A 19,222-nucleotide genomic window follows, 5' to 3' on the forward strand; every position below is an offset into this window, starting at 1 on the left:
ATGCACTTTAATAAAATTTATTTCAAACAAATCTTAAATTTGACTTGCCAAAAAATCAGTGTAATATCTACCACAACTAATAGCTACAAATAGCTAAACTTACATAAGTTTAATTAATTCCATGTAATCTGTTAAATTTTATATTTTGTGATTTTTTTACTCAGTTCTCAATTTTATAGTTTGAATGAAATATTTATTTTATTAATTCAAAATCATTCTATTATTACAATAACTTGATATAATTCACATACCAACTAATAATAAATGAGAAGTATATTTTGTAGATTTTACATCAAATAATACGATAATAAAGATTATATAAGATCATTATAATCTAACGACAATTTTATTATTTATAATTTTTATAATATAAGTCGGCGAAAATGCACGAGTTGTTTTTCCTAATATATATCTTGATTTGTGACTTGCACGCAAAGATACATGGCCACGGATTGCATGGAGAGAGAGAGATGAGCAAATATTCAATGAATATTATTCAATTATTTGACTGTGTAATATCTAATCAGAATGCATATAAGTGAGAATTTAATCTCATAACGGGTCAACGGATTCTCACTTATAAACAATATCATTAGTTGTTATTTTTTCCGAGAGAGAGAGAGAGAGAGAGAGAGGGGGGGGGGACCTCCTCAAGGTCAGCAAACGTGAAGAACGAGGAGTAGGATTTGACGAAGAGTGGCAACTTGGGAGCCGGCGGTCAGTCAAAGAAAAGAACCTATGCTCTGTTCTCTTTTGTTCTGTTCTGTTTCGGGGTATAAGGAGGATAAGGAGATGTTCGTGTCCATGGAACTTTCTCTTCCTGTAGGTCCCTCCAAAAACTATGAATATCTATTGCGTCGTCTGCTAAGCAATCAACCAACCAACCAATTAATTAATCGAAATGCATCTCCTTCGTAATTAAACTCTATTTGACTAAGGCGGAAAGCGTAAAACAAAAAAAAAAAAGCCCATGTAAGCGGATAAATCATATTATCTTCTAGCGATTCATAAAAGTTATTAGTTGTTGGGTACGTAGCCGTTATGTGTCGCATATAACTTTTAATCATCGGAACATATTATAACATCGTCATCGGTAATCTATAGTCATATTACACAATTATGAGATGGATTGACGGTCAATTAATAAATGCTCGCCAATCCGGGCGTGGTAAAAGATAATTGATGACAATGACTGCCTGCACATGACTCCGAGTCGAGGAATATACTAATGAGAACAAAATTGACCAAACAACTCTGCCCAGCAAAAAGAAACTCCACAATTGTAGATTCAAATTAATTGGTCCACTGATTACGCAGACCAGATTTGCGGTCGGTATGTACACTATACAATTTGCCTAAACATATCATTACATATCATGTCATTTTCTCAGGACTGAAAAAAGTACTCGATGCAAGCACCTATTGGCTCGCATGTTCCACTCCAATCAAGCTCGAGACCATAATCACGACTTCACGAACAAGGGAGATGAAAGTTCCTTCATCATTACGGTCGGTCGGCATTCTCGGAGGATGAAAGACTACAATTCTGCGATACTTCTTCACACCGAATGATACAGATTTGCAGTAATATATACATCTGGATCGGGTGTTACATTCTATACGGTGGCTAGGCACAAAGATGAGGATCCACATCAATGGAGATTAAAAATATAATATTCTGAAAAATAAAAATTGCAATTTTTTTTCAAAATTTTTTTTACCCCGAAAAATAAAAGAGGAAAAAGAAAAAGGAAATATTAATTACAATTGTTTGCCATTATTAACCGTTGAGTTTCATTTTCAGTTTCCTGTTCCTTCCATTTTCCCACCTTCCCCCCCTCTCGTCTTCCCCAACCCAACCCCCCCATCATCTTCCAACTCTGGCCTACACATTCTTTAATCAGAAACCCTAGAAATTTTTCAACGTAATTCCAATTTGACCTCGTCTACTCTCGCTCTCTCCCACCCTCCTTTCCATATCCGCCTTGTTCTTCACGCTCTCTCTCTCTCTCTCTCTCTCTCTCTCTCCCCGTCTCTCTCTGAAACAGACCATCACTGGATGAAAATGTCAATCCTGCTTTGATCAGCAGCGCACCATGAGCGACTCCCAGAGCCCGTCTTCCTCCGACTGCGGTTCGGTCTCCCCCGGCGATCAGGTAATCCGGTCCATCCAGCTTCGTCCTCCAGTACAGTGAAGTCGGCAACTTGGGTCCACTCCGCCTTGTGCGCTCGAATCCGTTTGAAAATGGATCAATTCAACTCAATGAAGTTGCAGTTTTTGTTAAATCTTCTACATTTGGACTTGATCCTTGCACAATTTTGGGTTGGTGATTCCAAAGTGAAACCACTTTGACTGATTGAGATGGGAACCGTATAAAGGGCGAACCTTTCAAATTCTCTAGAAAAGCGTGCTTTTGTTAATCTATTCAAATTATCGGACTCGGTAAAATATTGTCATTCACATAAGGTTTCCGTTGCTTTCAGAATCTTGTTGTGTTTGTTACTTGTTTGGCTTTCATTTTTGTCTCCCTGGAATCTTTCATTCTGTGCAATTGACAAGTCTTTTATACTCTCACGGATTAGCGTACAGAATTGTGGCTTACTGAACACACTCACTTTCCCTTTGTAACTTTAATTCTGTCGTTCTGGTTTAGTTGGAGATTGAGCATGATTGAAGAATACTATTATTGGCTTTTTATTGGTTAGCCTTCAAATAATACTGGAGATTTTCGCTTTTCTGCTGCAGAATATAGGGAGGAGTACAAGAAGCTCCAATGGCAGTCAAATAATTGCCTCTATGCCTTCGAGGCACTGGAGGGATGTTTTCTGGTTAGCGATATTTATAATCCATCTGATCGGCTTAGGATTTGTTCTTGGAGTTCTTGGTCTCAATAGGTTCAAGATATCAGATAGGCTTAACATCGATAAGTACGCCAACGCACCATTGAGTAGCCATGGGGGCTTAACGGAGGACTATTGGCCACTTTTTGCTGTGGCTGGTGGTGTAGGAGCTCTTCTTGGGTTGACTTGGTTGTTGTTGCTGGGTTCTAAAGCTAACCAAATGATGAAGGTGTCAGTGCACATTTTGACTACTTACCTCGCTGTTATTGGAGTTTTGTGCTTTTGGGGTGAGCGGTTTTTCTGTGGCGTCGCCTTTGCTGTCGGAGCTGCACTGCAGTTCTTATACGTTATATCTGTAATAGACAGGTAGTGTGTCTTTAGACCAGTTCATATTGTGTGTTCAGATTAGATCAGTACTTTTGAGCGCAGAGTTCATTTTGTGGACATAACATGCAGATGCCCAGTCAATAATTTAGTTGTCTTCCGTGATCTTTTCTATTTCATTCTTTCCTGCAGACTTCCTTTTACAATGCTGGTTCTTCAGAAAGCTGTAAAGATGGTTTGGACTCTTCCCGAAGTTATGAGGGTAGCCTATGCTTTTATGTTAGTCATGCTTTTGTGGATGGCAATATGGTCATTTGGAGTAGCTGGAGTTGTGGCATCAGGCATGGATGATCAGAAACGTTGGTGGCTTCTTGTGGTGAGCGGGCAAGTTTTGCTCTTCATTGAAGTTTGTAGTGCAATAGCTAGTAAAACAAGAATATCTAATCTAGCACTTTACATTCTAAAGTTATTGTTAGAACTTTTCATTACATACAGGTTCTCTCTGTCAGCCTATTTTGGACGGGTGCAGTTCTTTGTAATACTGTTCATGTCATAGTTTCTGGGATGGTATTCCTTGTTCTTATTCACGGTGGCCGGCAGTCCTCAACGATGCCTCAGAATTCACTGATGAATTCTCTGCGGTATGCTGTGACCACTTCTTTTGGCAGCATATGCTATGGATCACTCTTTACAGCTGCAATTCGGACATTGCGTTGGGAGGTAACAAGATCCTTGTCCCGTGTTTTTTCAGTTACTCTCGAGTTATATTATGGATTTGAAACTTTTCCCTGAAGTATTTCGATGATTGTTATGCTCCTTTGTTTCTTAACAGATCAGAGGATTTCGGTCGAAGATTGGCAACAACGAGTGCCTTCTTTGTTGTGTTGATTTCCTCTTCAATCTGGTGGAGACTCTTGTTCGATTTTTCAACAAGTACGCATATGTACAGGTATTTTATTTCCTTCGAAATATGTGCAAGTTCATCTGAGATTATTTACCGAGTTCTTTTTTTGTTAATGCAATTGGAGGAGGATGATGACTAGTTACACCTCATATTGATGTTTTTATCAGATAGCAGTTTACGGGAAAGGCTTTAACCACTCTGCAAGGGATGCCTGGGAATTGTTTCAGTCAACTGGAGTTGAAGCACTGGTGGCCTATGATTGCTCTGGGGCTGTCCTGCTGATGGGCAGTGTCTTGGGAGGCCTTATCTCCGGGACTTGCGCTGGAGTTTGGGCTTGGACTAAAGCGAGCGACAGTGTAGTGATGGTTGGGCCGACTTCAATGTTGATGGGAATGGTCTTGGTAATCTCTCTCTCTCTGTCTCTCATCCTTTGTTCTAATATGATCCTCATTTAATTGATCTTCCTCTCGCTTATTGTTTCGGATTCAGGTTGGAGTGGCGATGGTGGTGGTGGAAAGTGCGGTGACGTCCATCTACATATGCTACGCAGAGGATCCTTTGTTGATTCACAGATGGGATGCTGAGTTCTTCAACCAGATGTCGGAGATGCTACACCGGCGGCTCCAGCACCGGAGTTCCCGGGCTTCTGAAGTTCTGAATCGAAACCGGTTAGACAGCCACATGCAGGGAACGCTTACGGTCTGAATAATCTATCGCATGATGTAAGTAATTCTTTTTGTATAAAGCGATTATAATTTAATAGGAAAAGGGAAAATTCCTTTCTTGTAGCTTTGAATTATGGGTTGGTTTGTACACTTTTCTCTTCTTCAATCTTTAGTCTGTCCTTCTATCAAAGTAAATGGATAAGCTCCCCCAGTTTTTGCGACAACAAACTTTGAACTTAATTCTTGCGACCCTAAAAGATAAGAAAGTTGTCATGGTGAAGCCAAGTTATCAGAACGAGGCCCTTACCGGCGCCGCAGTTTGACGATTCACAAAGACCATAACGCATACTCGAAAAAGAGAAAATGCTGTCCGTCCATGTACCAAATTGTTAGTCCATTGAAAATGGTGTATAGAGGAAGCAAGAGTGACTGGTAGTTGACATTGAAAATGGTACAATTTTTCCATGAACAATAGCTCCGTTTCGACGTTGTAAAATGAATGCAACATGTTTTGCTGGAGCAATTGTTTGATGCTAAGTACGAGCAGGAGAATACGTAAGCCCATCAGAACTGAAGCATCTGTATTCAGTGATATGAGAGACACTATCGACCGATGTTCGTACTTATCCAGAATCAGATGAGGGGGACGACGACATGTTTGAAGAATAAAGTCTGCGCAAATTGCACTGAATGTATATGTGCTATAGATTTAGTTCTCCCAACAATATCTGTCTTTGTTTAATTTTTCGGATAAGTGATATCTTTCCTTTTTCCCTCTTTTAGAGCTTCCCTCGCTTATGGAGAGAACCCCCGCGCTGAAGTGCAATTTGTCCATATGTCAATATATATTTTTTTTCTTTTCTTTTTTCTGTCGGTGGGCGTTCACATGTCGACAATGTAAACAGAGATTATGTCGTTAAGAGAGGAGATTATGTCCTCCATCCATCGCTCCTGAAGCCTTCCTTCCGGACAGTCCAAACTTGGGTTTGTAAAACTTTTCTTAGAACTAAAAGTGAATGAGCCTTGCTCGACGAAATAATTGAAGAAGTTGCAAAAATGTGGGGAAAAGGGCATGCAAATTAATTCACGCATTTCATATCAATCTTGTCCACACGACAGTAAAAGAAGTACGCGAAGAAAGAATTGAAAGAACGGATCATCTCTGCGGAGGCAAAATGACAATTATGATGTTCTTGGACGAATTCCTAAAGTAAGAGAATGAGAGAGAGTGGCAAGATGCCCCTTTGGCTGGTGATTTGAGCCCTATGCATGAATCTAACCAAAATGAGTCAAAAAGCTACTCGTGGCCAATTGGACTAGGAGGCTGGCTCTTGGCCCTTCGATAGGAGTTACAGTTTTGAGTTGACTGTTTTTCGAAGGTAGCGATCTATAAGTAATTTACATAAATGTGTTTGATTCTGGTGATTTAGAATATGACTTCAAGAACGATTATTCTCTTATTGAAATTGAAATGATGTTATAACACTACGGAATTGACCGCATATTCTGTGACTATGCATATATTTTTTACAGGAGAAATAGATGTTAATATTGTATCATTTCGTTTGACCTTTTTCTGAAAAAAAGTGTCAAAAATAGATGAAAGAAATCTACGTTGGGAGAGTTTTACCTCTTAGTGAGTCAACCCAACTCGACCGAAGTAGTCGGAGTCCATTGAGTTTTCGGATATGAAGGTGCACACCAAAAAGTGCCATAAACACCAACTCACCAAGTTTCATGATGGATCACAGAACGTGGAAGGGTCCAGCTCAAACTTTGTTCTCCCCAATTGGGGATGGTGGTCCTTCTGCCATTGCTGGTCAATTCCATAAGTTCTCATAGTTAGTGGATTGATAATCTCGAAGCCTCTCTCTCTCTCTCCATCTCCCTCACATTTCACACACACATATATATATGTATATATACATATAATTGAAGAAGGAGAGGAGATGCGAATATGACTGTTCCACCCGATTAGATGTTATTGGGGAACAACCTAAGGTTAAGTGGAGTTGTTTTTAACTCCACCAAAGTGGTAAATTACTATGCATCAACACCTAATGTCAACTATGTCATGCCCCATTGTGGATTGTATATTTCATGTGTTCTCCTATATGAGTCCATGTGGTTTTTTTTTTAAAACCCCATTAGCAAGGCTGATGCAATGTTTTTGGACTTTCAACGCCCCGATGATGAGGCGCTCAAGAGGAGTTGGTTCCCGATTGCAATGCGTTGTAGATTATTCATGTGATTTAGTGATGTATATTTATGGCATAAATCTAAGTTTCCTCCTTTACAGAACGAAAAAAGGGTAGATAAGCTCTTGATTCAATTTCTACTAGTCTTAGAATTATGAGAGGAGATATTTTTTTTTTCGGTAGGAAGAGAATATATTAATTTAAATTTCTATTTTGTCGCAATGTTATCTGAAAACATCGCAAGACAAATGATTTTATTGTATCTGTATAAATATACACATTACATATGCAATTGATATATCCACGTGTAACAACGTTAATTGATATATATACATATAATGCAATGCAAAAATTAATTCAACAAATTAAATGTAAAATAGATGTCACCTCTTTTTAATTTACTTATTATTTCTGCTTTATTTTTTTATGCAAAGTTGACTATGGAAAGATGATTCTGGTAAAGCTTTGCCTCCTAATATAATACATGGTCCAAATCCAACGAAGCTTATTGGTGTATGGTAGTGGCAATTCCACCAATTGCATAGGGAAAAAGCCATAAAAACAGATTAATTTAATGCTAGTAATGCATTTTTGCCAAAAACTATAGGAAGTGCTTTAAGCTTTCACAGCAAACAATATAGTCGTCTGTTCTTCACACGTTAGGTCCTTCATGGAATGCCCATCTCCACATGAATGGTGTGGCTAGTGAAAAATTATAAATTAATTATCAATAATACCATGGGCCTTAATTATATGATTTGCGATCGCAGCGTGCCACACCACCACAACAAAGTTCACGACGATGCACAACTTGATAATAAATATTGCAATGGTCATGCTTAGTCATGTGATGAATGGTAACAATAACTGATAACACTTTTCTGTTATAAAAAAAATATTTAGAATGAGAACAAGGTAACATTTATTTATTTATTTTTGTTTTGGAAAGAGCTTAAGATGTTCTAAATTTATTATTTGAAACTAATACCCGCTTGGAGTCGACTTGCCGTTATTTTTGTGTCATTTTAAATATGATTTGAAAGGACTATTCAAAAATTTTATTAAACAATTCCTATCTTGCAGCATACCTTAATTATCTCTTCACCCCTATTTAAAGAGAAACATCCGACAGAAACATCTTATGACCCAAACATTCTCCCCTTCTGTGCCCTCCTCAGTCCTCTCTTTGTCTTTGGCCTGAATTTAAATTGATATGAAGATGAGAACAAGAATGACCGCCGCAACCCTCCGTCCACGCAGTGGCCTGCAAATTCAGAGTGATCCTCAATCACATGGCCCCGTGGTTGAAGAGATCGAGGGGCTCATCAAGGTCTTCAAGGATGGATTCGTCGAGAGGCCTCAGATCATGCCATGTGTCTCGAGCTCATTGCCCTCAGGGGTCGGTGTGGCATCGAAAGACACTGTGTTTGATAGGTTCACGAACGTTTGGGCGCGTTTCTATGTCCCGACATACCAAGGGAAGTGTAAAATTAACAATAAGCTCCCTTTGGTAGTGTACTTCCATGGTGGTGGGTTCTGTGCCGGTTCTCCGGCTTGGAGCTGCTACCATGAGTTTCTGGCTAGGCTGGCTATGAAGGCGAACATTTGTATCGCGTCAGTCAACTATCGTCTTGCGCCAGAGAATCCCCTTCCTGCAGCCTATGAAGATGGATTCAGAGTCTTGAAATGGTTGAAACAACAGGCTTTATTATCACGCGATTTGCCTACTACAGAATGGTGGAGAAGGCGTTGCAACTTTACCCGAGTCTTCCTGGCGGGCGACAGCGCCGGTGCAAACATAGCTCACAACTTGGCCGCGCGGCTTGCTTCAAACAATGCCTTCGAAGCTATGTCCTTGAGGCCATTGGGCTTCAAAGGCACAATCTTGGTGCAGCCCTTCTTCAGTGGAGAGGTGAGGATAGAGTCAGAGAAGAACCTGGTGCAGCCACCTCGATCGCCACTCAGCCTGGAAACTGCCGACACATACTGGCGGCTGGCCCTGCCTTCTGGATCCGACCGGGATCACCCATGGTGCAACCCGGTAATGGCTTACAGTAAGGGCTTCTACAATGACTTGGATGATCTGAAGCTTCCTCCTACCTTGGTTTGTATATCAGAAAATGACATTCTAAGGGACAGGAACTTACAGTTCTGCCAGACTTTGGTCACAGCCGGTAAAGTGGTGGAACGCGTCGTATACGAAGGAGTGGGGCATGCATTTCAGATCCTTAGTAAGAGTGAGATCGCACAGGCGCAAACTGAGGAGATGATGCTTCACATTGAATCATTCATCAACCAATGAAAGTAAATGTTATTGATGTACAAACATTGTGTAGAAATTTCAGCTGGGATTTGCAACTAGGTAATTGTCTGACAAGAATGAAAAGTGTATGATAATAAGTCTTGCATCTTCCGTCAACTTGTTAGCCGGAAATGAAATTACATGAAGTATCATCATTCATGACCTGAACGACAATATGATCATTTTCTTTTGCAATTGATAAGAGTTCATTGGCAACCTAAATCAGCTCTGATGCGGGGTTCAGGCCAACTCTGGCTTCGGCTCGATCAACAAACATTAAAAACCAACCTTGGTTGGTTATTCCCCAGTTGAACTCGACCTCCTATGGTCGGATCGAGGCTATGCCTCAGTTTATCAATATGGCAGATATTATGTGGTAAATTCAAGAGTACATCACTAAAAAAGTGCTCATCGCATGATTGAAAAGATAACACGAATATACAATATTTTTGTACATGGAGTGATATTTACAATAAATCACATTGATTTAACTCAGCAGCCCAATAACTATGCTCTGCCCAACTTATTATCTCTGAACATATATTCCGAAAATATCCACGGTTCAATAAATCTAGCCGATTTATGTCGCATTTGGTGAGAAAGACTGCAAACGTAATGGAAGAGAATGAGCCTGTCTTGTATGGCTATTCCATTCCGAATAGTTCTGCTTCCTTCTTACCGGATACGACATTATGGCATTACTATATGCTATCAGACACATACTGAACACCAAAAATGAAGCAAAAACAAGCCTCCCCTTCAACTTCAACAACTTAGTACTCAAACACAATATGAAACATAGAAGAACAAACATTGTCCACTTCAACACATATCAGTAGCCCCAGAGCCGCCTATTCCTCACTGAGATCGGTCCATTCTCAAGGTTCAGGTGCAATGGACTATTATCTGCTTCCACATTAAGACCAGCTTGGAACCTTGATGGGATCTGCTTCCCAGAAGCTACCTGAGATGCTGCCTGTGTGACTGGTTCACACGGCAGTTCATTCACCTCATCATTTGCATCGATCTGCAACTCTTTATCGGAGACCAAACTTGAACTTGACAGTGAGCGAGCATGAGCTTTGCTCTCAAATTCCAGATTTTCTGGTTCAGAGTTGGTTTTCACAGACCCAATTTCTCCTTTTCGAAAGCTTGGGCTGCTCGGATCACTGGGACTGCCAGGCCCACTGGATCGCGAAAGCTCGACAGCTGCTCTCGCAGCTGCAGCCGCATAAGCTGCCGACTCAAAAGCAGCTTGAGCCGCATCAGCCACACCCTTGTACTTCTGCCTTGACTTGAAGGAATCAGATAATTCATAGCTTTCCCTTCTGTTCAGTGAGGTCCCTGTATCGTCTCCAAGTCTTTGAGCTCTCGAACTGCTTGGCTCTTCAGGTTTAGGTGATTCTGACATCGAATTAATTCCCATCTTGCCCTGCATTGACCATTAACATGGAAGGAACCATAAGAATGGGAAACTTGTTCGATAATCTGTACATTTTTAGGATTCTTCTTTCAAAATTGACTCAATCAAATGCATTTTTGTCTCTGAAAGAAGTCTTTAAATCCAGAAATATCTTTTTAGGATATGTCAAGAATGATTCACGAATATCAGCTAATATTCTTGTAGCAAGTACCTCAGAAGGTTCATCGTCATCGAGATGCAGGACAATCCCATTCTCAGCAGCAATTTCTCTGAGCAACTTGGTTCTGCTCTCCAAACTTGGGTGGAGAGTCGACATCTTCTGTATCATCTGCACCAAACCGAATTTGTGATATGTGAATAAAGACTATATGACCATTAACGTTAGAACCGTGAACATCAAGGAGTCTCTACAGATTGACCTCACATATCCATTAAACAAGATATGCTTTGTGATCAATGGACCAGTAATCTTAGATGTATAAAATAAACAGCATGTACCTTGGTGTTTACGCCGCAGTTGTTCCGTAATTCAATAGCACGGGCAACAAACTCCTTCCCGAAATGGGACTGGATGACTGCTCGAATCTCTAGAAGCTCCGGGAACTCTCCACATCTCGAAGACGCGTAAATCAGAGTGGAGACTGCCTCCTTTAGCTCACCAGGACACTCCCTGCACACGAGCAGAACCAACCAAGGTTGTTGTGAGGTAAACACGACAATTCTAAGAATTGCAAGACAGTGACAGAGACGAAACCAACAAGGGTACAAGAGACCATACTTTTCTTGTTCGATGAGGTTGACCCTTTCGATCAAGAGATTGCAGTAGCTTTCCATCATGAGATACGCATCCAGCATGTTCTGCTCCCTGACCACTTGCTCCACCTGTTATTGTCCCATAATGTATATTTTCCTCAAACTTTAAAGAATCAATCATGTCCATAATGTTTCCAAGAAGTGATCAATGCTTACACGAAGGAGGGCACGCTCGTGGTGGCCGAGCTGGAGGAGGTGGAGGACGTCGGAGCGGGAGTTGGAGGTGCGGGCTTGGCGCTGGGCCTTGAGGACGGTGAGGCGGGTGAGGGCGAGGCTGAGGAGGGGCTTGCACTTGGAGACCTTGAAGCCTCTGCCCAAAAGACGGTCAAGCTTCTTTCCCATCCTACCAGCTCGAGCTTTCTCTCTCTGCACTCTGCACTCGTCAACTCGAGAGATAGAGGGGAGAGAGAGAGAGAACGAGGAAGAGAACAAGAGAGCCGATCTTCGTTTCTGCCTTTATGTGATGACGAGAGAGAGAGAGAGAGAGAGAGAAATAATTAGGCCGATACGTGTGAAAATGCATGGGACGGACTAATTCTTAGGGGCGAAGGTTTTATTTGTCTCTCTGTTTCCGTTCGTCATTTCCTTTCCATAAGGGCGAATGGCTTCTTCCAAGTTTACGCGGTTGAGGAGGCGTCCATTTCCTGGAAAGTCAAAGTGGGGCCCCCGAGGACGACTCCTGACATCCTTGATTTTCATGTGGGGACCGGCTTTGAGAGCCTCCTTAAACCGGGCCGAAGGTTTTAGATTCGATATGTGTCCGGAAGTTCGATGTCTGATCAAACTCGTGCTGCAGATGCGAGTTTCCGAATTGCTCCAGCCATTCTGTTCTGATGGAGGGTGATAAGGATTGATTATCGACTAAGGGTAAAATCATTTTTATATCGAGAAGAGGATCGGTGAGCCACAAGTTACACTTATCCACCGATTGGACAACCAATGGGCCCTATATAAAAATATGAGCCGTAGCAGGAAGCTAAGAAGGAAAATACAGTACGGCAATGGCGTCCGGACGAAGAACTAGGAGGCTAGCATTGACATACATTCATATTGACCTCTGGCAGATGTCTTTATCATTTCATTTTTTTTTTTGGAAATTAATAATTGGATGCAATGATGCGCTTAAAAGATGACAAATTGCTAAAGAACGTACTCACGCAGTTCCTTAATTGTATTTCTCTCTAATCATGTATAGCTTCGTAGAGATCCATGGCAGTTGTCACGGTCATGATGACCCGAAAAAAGACCACCTGTTCTGTTAGTGACAATTTTTTACAATTACAACAATGCTTAAGTAAGCTACGCGCAATGTGCTCCTGGTCCCAAAGATAATGTCCATTATTGAATTTTTCGTGTGGGAGTTTCCTGAAAGCTTCTGTCTCCAAGTAACCGAGCTCGAGTACCATATGGATGTTCTAGAAATACGAAGACATACCACAAAGGAAAGAGTCAAAAGGATGGACCATAATCTCACGATTAGGAAAATTCTTCGTTCACTTTAAAATTTCTGTTGTTCAGAGTTTCTATTTCACGATCAGAAGATGCTCTTCAGTCGTGAGAAACTTCGTCGTTGATGGCCGATCAATCCAGCCATTCCTTTCCCAAGACTGCCACTAGCCATTCGTTACGACGTCGTTCGAAAATTATTGCTCGGATATTTTTGGACTTCCCCTTTTAATCCAAGTAAGACTTGTAAATTCCATTCATGATTCAAGCAGCTCTTTCGTGTCTTCTATCATTATCATCATTGCTCAAAAGAGCCATATAGCAAGACAAAAGTTTGTCACCAAAACGGAAGGGTAAAAGAAACACCATCAAATGTTATCTTCCCGGTAATAGTTACTTGTCTGGGAAGATCCTAGGAATTAAGTTTACATTGTATATGATGTTCCCGACAATAATTTCTGTGAAAACTTACGAACAAGTAACAAATCCACCAATTCCATAGCTAAGAGGCTTTACGATCCTGCAAATGAGTAGAGATGCTAAGAGGGTAGGTGAGCTACCGAGGAATTTGATTACTTGTGACCATGTAGTGTCACCAAGGCAATTACATTGGAGTTAATACATGCTTGCAAATGCTAATTAGGCTTCAATCTTGAGTAAGATTATCGTCAACAACTTATTTGACCAAGGATACCTCACCACCAATCGCATGCATGATCGTATGACTTGTTATACAATCATGCATAATATGAATTTTCTAGTGCGAGGGAAACTTGTTATATGGTTCACAAGTAGTCATGCAATATTAGATCCTTGTAGATGTAGTACACAGGTTTGTAAGTTCTTCCAGAGAAAGCAGTACTATAGATTTCTAACACGAAATGCATGAATCTTCAATAATCTGCTTTTTCTTGATCAAGTACTTGTGTTCGTGAAATTGGTGTCCGATTAAGATGAGACTTGGCTCGCCCCTCAGCCTTATCAAGGCGACCTGGGCCGAGCTTTGGCTTGCAAAGAGATCACATATATATTCAATCTAGGCACGGCCTTAAGAGTGCAAGGTAGGCAAACCGACTTGTTTCACGCACAATGTTTCGATGACAGCAAGAAAACTAAGCAGAAATTGCTTCTTAACATGATTGAATACAATTGTACAATTTTATCAGCGGTAGGAATTCATTTAGAATAAAACTTTACAAGGTGTATATTTTTTTTATCTATTTTTCCAGCATTTGCCCCGTCTGTTTTCCAAATCTTCCCTTTGTCCATGGGTGCGGCATAGAGGTGAAATTCTTAAAAGAGATTCCAAATTGGGTTCGGAGATGAGACATCTTCGGAGCCTTCTTCTACCTTCATCCTAGCCTCCATTTATAACTGGTGATCTGCCTGTTCATCACCGCTGCCAAACTCTTGAATCTCCAGTATTTCGACCCGACGCTTCATCTTCTTCCTCACTTTTATTGCAACATCCGACGGTCTGACTCTACCACAGACGCTTACCCTACCATATGGTTTCTCGATCACATGGGTCTCTATCCCTTCAACAAGAACCAAAAAGGGTTAAAACTTGAGAATCATAAGGAGCATACAATCAATTCACACTTCAGCTGGTTCACGAAAACGATACTTACCCTTCATATTAAGAAGGATTCTCCTTAGTTTCCTACAGCAAGCGTTGCAGTCAAGGTTCATCCTCATGGTCATGCAACAAACCTGTCAGTATCACAGAAGAAATATTGAATTATGCTACAAGAAAAAAGAGAAAGAGCGACGAAATTGAAAGGGTTCATGGAGCAAAGCTATGGAAAAGCTTTGCCTTTGTTGACATGAAGAGTTGGGACTCAGGAATCTAAGTGTCGACGTAGATCAGTTAACTATGATCGTTTGATATGATGAGCGTAAAGCATATTTATGGAAAGGAATACGATGGTGTTCTTGATCCTTGGATTTGGAATGACAACTGGGAATCGATTGGAATGTGATTCTTTAAGGCCAAGAAAGAGGTTGTACGCCATATTATTCTTGACCTTAGCTTAGCTTGGTCGAGGAAAACTTTTCTTTCTTGGCAATGAACACTTCCCCCGTGTCTCAAAACAACAAATCTCTTTGCAGAATTATTCCTCCCTCCTTTTCTTGTTTCAAATGCCTTTGTTAACCTAAAAGGCCTCAGGCATCTAATTCCAACCCCTTTCCATCTAATCAAAAGCTTCCGAATGGATCTCTCTCAGTACTCTCTCCAAAAGATTAATTAGTAGTTTGAGCAAGAACAATACTGAAGCCTCAAATGACATCACATTCTATTAGAGGTGTCTCGCATCAAGCCTCGAAGACCTGGAAATGAGAATGGAGATTGACCAAAGACAAGGAGAAGAATCTGCGAAGTGTGATGTGGCACTGACCAAAGTGTGCTAAGGTACGCTTTTACTAAGGCATCAGATTTTCGGTGTTGAGGCACAGTTTTTTCATGCTGACGAATGGATGGTTGAGTGAGAGATATTGTCGCGATTTGATTTCCATTTTGATTTGATTTCATTGTAGCTTCCTAGACGGTCTTGCACATATCTTTAGAAATAAATATTCTATGATATATTTCTTAGGGATATTTCTTAGGGATATTTAGGATATTTATTTGATACTATGGATATGAGTCTTGTGCTCTATATATAGAGATAGTCTTGGAGAACTAAGTTAAAACATGACGGTGAAGATCGTGAGAGAGCTTAGTGTAAGACTTGGTCTCAGTGAGAATAGGTTGAGGTTTGGGCTTGGGATATAAGAGTGTGATCTCATTGTAATCTCTTTTGTACGATCTAGTGGATACTTCTTAATTTCGCTAAATTATTCGTGTATCGTTTCTGTTTTTCGATTTTCTCGTTTCTTCGAGTCGGTTGGATCGCCTACCGGTCTCACAAGTGGTATCAGAGCAAGGTTGAAGATGGCGGCGACTCCTGGGTTCAAGGTGGAGAAATTCGATGGGATGAACAACTTCAGATTTTGGCGGATTAGGATGACTCCTTCTGGTCCAACAAGGACCAGACGATGCACTGAATGGAGAAGCCAGCCTACCAAAGAACTTGTCCGAGGCGAAGAAGAAGTCGATTATGGGCAAGGCATTGAGCGCCATAAGACTAAGTCTCTTTGATAAATTCTTGTGGCAGGTATGCGATAAAGACTCGGCACTGGAAGTGTGAGAGAAGTCAGAAGTGTTGTATATATCGAAGTTATTGAAGAATAGATTGTACCTGAAGCAGCGCTTGTACCAGCTGAAGATGAGTCAGGGCATCTCCGTGAGTGATCACATTGACGTGTTTACATGGATTGTGATGGATCTTCATAATGTCGATGTCAAGATTGAAGATGAGGATCAAGTCTTGTTGCTGCTATATTCTTTGCTGGAGTCCTATGAGAGCTTCGTCGACACATGTTGTTTGGGAGGACAAGTACCACTTTGAAGGACATCACGGCATCACTGAACTCAAGAGAGTTGAAGAATAAGGTGAAGGAGCTCCAGGCCCATGGAAGCAATGGTGAAAGGCTTATTGCGAAGGGGAGATAATTTGATAAAGGGTCCAATAGCAGGGGCATGTCGAAAGGCAAGAAGCTGATTTGTTGGCACTGCGACGAAGAAGGCCATCTCAGAAGGTATTATCCCCAAAGAAGCAAGAAAGCATCAGCAAGTATAGGTGTGACTGATGGGAGCGAAAGAGAATGAGAAATTCTCACTATTGTAGCTGATGAAGGGAATGCTAGATCGAACCGCTAAGGTATTTGGATCATTGAATCGGGAAGTATCTACCATGTGTACCATGATAAGAGTTTGTATACTGCTTAGCCGATAGAGGGTAGTAAAGTTAGTATGGGTAATAGGCAATTATGTAGGATAGCCGGGATTGGTGAGGTAAGAATTAGAGTCCATGATAGAGGCGAGATGTTTCTATTTGATGTAAGGCATGTTTCGAAGTTAAAGAAGAATGTGGTCTCTTTTAGTATTCTTGATGTCTAGGTATAAGTATAGGGTCCAGGACGGGATCATGAAAGTCTCGAAAGGTGCTATCGTAGTAATGAAAGCGATGCTGCTGGAAGGACTGTACGTCTTGCAGAGTAAAGTCGGTTCTACATTGGCAATCAAGTGGACTCTCGAAGAAAAGTACTTGGATGTTCTCGAGCACGAAAGGGTGAACCAGTGCAAGGAATGCACTATGGTTGGTAAGTCCTCGAAATCCCTTGCGAGAAGATATGTAGCTTTTGATGAAACTACCTTGACCAAGCAGTGTAAGAGCGCATCCCAAGTGAAGGTGGAGCTTTGTGGAAATATGACATCTTGAAAGAAGGTGGAGTTTGAAGACTCAGGTACACCTGAATTTTGGCCTGTGGTGATAGAAGCTGGTAACAACTCCTATGGAATGAGCTAGCTGTAGACAGGCAGGGGAAGCATTCGAGACCATAGTAGTCTTGGAGAATGCTCAAGTAGTGACAAATTCGGCTTGTTTCGTGGTCGGTTAAAGTTCTGCAAAAAATTTGACGAAGCCCAACATCTCTGAGAAGTCTGAAGGAGACTTGGACTCGAGCAGCGTTCGCACATGTTGAGGCGAAGCTGGTTAGGGCTATGGTGGAATAAAGAGGGTGATAAGCTAGATCACAGTTTGACTCGATGTGAGCCAAGGTGGAGATTTGTTAGAGTTGTCTCGCATCTAGCCCCGAAGACTCGAAGATTCGCAAATGAGAACTGAGATCGACCAAAGACAAGGAGAAGGAATCTGTGAAGTGTGTTGAGACATTGACCAGAGTGTGTTGAGTTACGCTTTTACTGAGGCATTAGATTTTCAGTGTCGAGGCACAGTTTTTTTCGTGTTGAGGCACGAATAGCCAAATGAGAGATATTGTCGCGATTTGATTTCCGTTTGGTGCGATTTCGTTGTAACTTCCTATGTGGTCTTGTGCATATCTTTAGAGATAAAATATTCTATGATATATTTCTTAGGAATATTTAGGATATTTATCTGATACTATGGATATGGGTCTTGTGCTCTATATATAGAGATAGTCTTGGAGCACTAGGTTGAGACATGACGGTGAAGTTAGTGAGAAAGCTTAGTGTAGGACTTGCTCTCAATAAGAATAGGTTGGGATTTGGGCTTGGGCTTGGGAGATATGGATGTATCCTCGTTGTAATCTCTTTTGTGCGATCTAGTGAATACTCTTAATCCGCCAAATTATTCGTGGGTCGTTTCTGTTTTTCTGTTTTCTTGTTTCTTCAAGTCAGTTGGATCGCCTCGGGGTTTAACACATTCTGATGACTACACTACAACATGGCCTTTGATCGACCATAGCACGTGGCAATCTCATGATTATCTCCTCTTTGTCTGATGAGCATATAGCAAGCGGCAATCTGATGATTTTCTCCTCATTGTCCAATGAACATAACATTAGAGGACGTGTCTGAATTCATGTATAAACATGAGATCTTTTTCCGGGACAAATCGGTCAATGTTTAATTTGAGCCATGAGATCATTTTCCGGGACGAATAGTCCTAAGTTCGTGCTAGTTTATATAAACATTCTGAGTTTGTTTAAACGGAGGATCCATCAGCATCCATCCTCTTCTAAATTTCTTTTATGTTTTGAAAGTATGCTCTATCAAGCATAAGCGATAGAGCATACCAAAAAGAAAAAGTACCAAAACCCCTCTCGTGATTTGAGATCGAGACAAATTGCACCATGTGTTTTTGTTAGCGACAATTAGTCCCCTGTGATGTACTCCGTTAGACATAGGGGTTATAGCATTATTTTTTTCCATTTTCAATCATCAATCTTTAGTCTTTTAATCATTTTGGTTCTAAATCTTTTTTTTTATCATTCATATTCTAGACTTTCCATTTTGCTTCATTTTAATCCTATAAATAAAATTGAAAGGGAAGGAAGGGTCAAAGCCGCCAATCAACGACCCCGACCCCTCCACCGAGGCCGCCGGTACCCACGGAAAACGTCGACGACCTCGATGGAGGGATCAAGATCACCGATTGGCCGCCCCAACCCCGACTCGAAGGTCCTCGGAAGATTCGGGATTGGAGCCGCCAATCGGCAACCTCAACCCCTCCACCGAGATCGTCGGCACCCACCGAGGTCACCGGCGTCCTCCGTGGGTACCGACAACCTCGATGGAGAGGTCGGGGCCCACGATTCCTTCCCTTTTGATTTTCCTTGTAAGATTAAAATGAAAAGTCTAGAATAAGAATGATAAAAGAAAAGGATTTAAAATCAAAATGATTAAAAGGTTAAAGATTGAGAATTGAAAATAGAAAAAAA

The 19,222-nt window shown here is 41.1% G+C and overlaps 4 protein-coding genes across 4 annotated transcripts; 2 read left to right on the forward strand and 2 right to left on the reverse strand.

The window, feature by feature from the left end:
- The first annotated feature begins 1,843 nt into the window (after positions 1-1,843).
- On the forward strand, positions 1,844-4,958 carry LOC116201592 (CTL-like protein DDB_G0274487). Its single transcript, XM_031532878.1, has 7 exons — positions 1,844-2,156; positions 2,747-3,207; positions 3,358-3,541; positions 3,661-3,885; positions 3,998-4,114; positions 4,237-4,470; positions 4,559-4,958. Exons 1-7 carry the CDS (start codon positions 2,097-2,099, stop codon positions 4,772-4,774), a joined length of 1,497 nt encoding a protein of 498 aa, XP_031388738.1. The 5' UTR covers positions 1,844-2,096; the 3' UTR covers positions 4,775-4,958.
- Positions 4,959-8,068: 3,110 nt separating this feature from the next.
- LOC116201896 (probable carboxylesterase 6) lies at positions 8,069-9,402 on the forward strand. The gene has a single exon (XM_031533349.1). It carries the CDS (start codon positions 8,146-8,148, stop codon positions 9,232-9,234), a length of 1,089 nt encoding a protein of 362 aa, XP_031389209.1. The 5' UTR covers positions 8,069-8,145; the 3' UTR covers positions 9,235-9,402.
- Positions 9,403-9,645: 243 nt separating this feature from the next.
- LOC116201894 lies at positions 9,646-12,267 on the reverse strand. Its single transcript, XM_031533348.1, has 5 exons — positions 11,627-12,267; positions 11,436-11,539; positions 11,156-11,327; positions 10,869-10,985; positions 9,646-10,666 (listed from the first exon to the last, which is right to left on the reverse strand). Exons 1-5 carry the CDS (start codon positions 11,810-11,812, stop codon positions 10,067-10,069), a joined length of 1,179 nt encoding a protein of 392 aa, XP_031389208.1. The 5' UTR covers positions 11,813-12,267; the 3' UTR covers positions 9,646-10,066.
- A 1,762-nt stretch (positions 12,268-14,029) lies between these two features.
- On the reverse strand, positions 14,030-14,875 carry LOC116198969 (heavy metal-associated isoprenylated plant protein 19). Its single transcript, XM_031529249.1, has 3 exons — positions 14,733-14,875; positions 14,548-14,629; positions 14,030-14,454 (listed from the first exon to the last, which is right to left on the reverse strand). The coding sequence occupies exons 1-3, from the start codon at positions 14,742-14,744 to the stop codon at positions 14,285-14,287; spliced, it is 264 nt and encodes an 87-aa protein (XP_031385109.1). The 5' UTR covers positions 14,745-14,875; the 3' UTR covers positions 14,030-14,284.
- Positions 14,876-19,222: the final 4,347 nt, after the last annotated feature.

This window comes from Punica granatum, chromosome 3 (assembly GCF_007655135.1).
Source record: "Punica granatum isolate Tunisia-2019 chromosome 3, ASM765513v2, whole genome shotgun sequence".
NCBI classification, from domain to species: Eukaryota; Viridiplantae; Streptophyta; class Magnoliopsida; order Myrtales; family Lythraceae; genus Punica; species Punica granatum.

Bases quoted from the DNA above. Each gene is read 5' to 3' on its own strand.
- LOC116201896 (XM_031533349.1), top strand. From the start codon at position 8,146: ATGAAGATGAGAACAAGAATGACCGCCGCAACCCTCCGTCCACGCAGT.
- LOC116201894 (XM_031533348.1), bottom strand. From the start codon at position 11,812: ATGGGAAAGAAGCTTGACCGTCTTTTGGGCAGAGGCTTCAAGGTCTCC. The intron at 11,328-11,435 runs GTATGGTCTCTT...GCTCGTGTGCAG, and splicing joins AACCTCATCGAACAAGAAAA to GGAGTGTCCTGGTGAGCTAA. The intron at 10,667-10,868 runs GTACTTGCTACA...TGGTCAATGCAG, and splicing joins ATGACGATGAACCTTCTGAG to GGCAAGATGGGAATTAATTC.
- LOC116201592 (XM_031532878.1), top strand. From the start codon at position 2,097: ATGAGCGACTCCCAGAGCCCGTCTTCCTCCGACTGCGGTTCGGTCTCC. The intron at 2,157-2,746 runs GTAATCCGGTCC...TTTCTGCTGCAG, and splicing joins CGGTCTCCCCCGGCGATCAG to AATATAGGGAGGAGTACAAG. The intron at 3,542-3,660 runs GTGAGCGGGCAA...CATTACATACAG, and splicing joins AACGTTGGTGGCTTCTTGTG to GTTCTCTCTGTCAGCCTATT.
- LOC116198969 (XM_031529249.1), bottom strand. The intron at 14,455-14,547 runs GTAAGTATCGTT...TTCTTGTTGAAG, and splicing joins AATCCTTCTTAATATGAAGG to GGATAGAGACCCATGTGATC.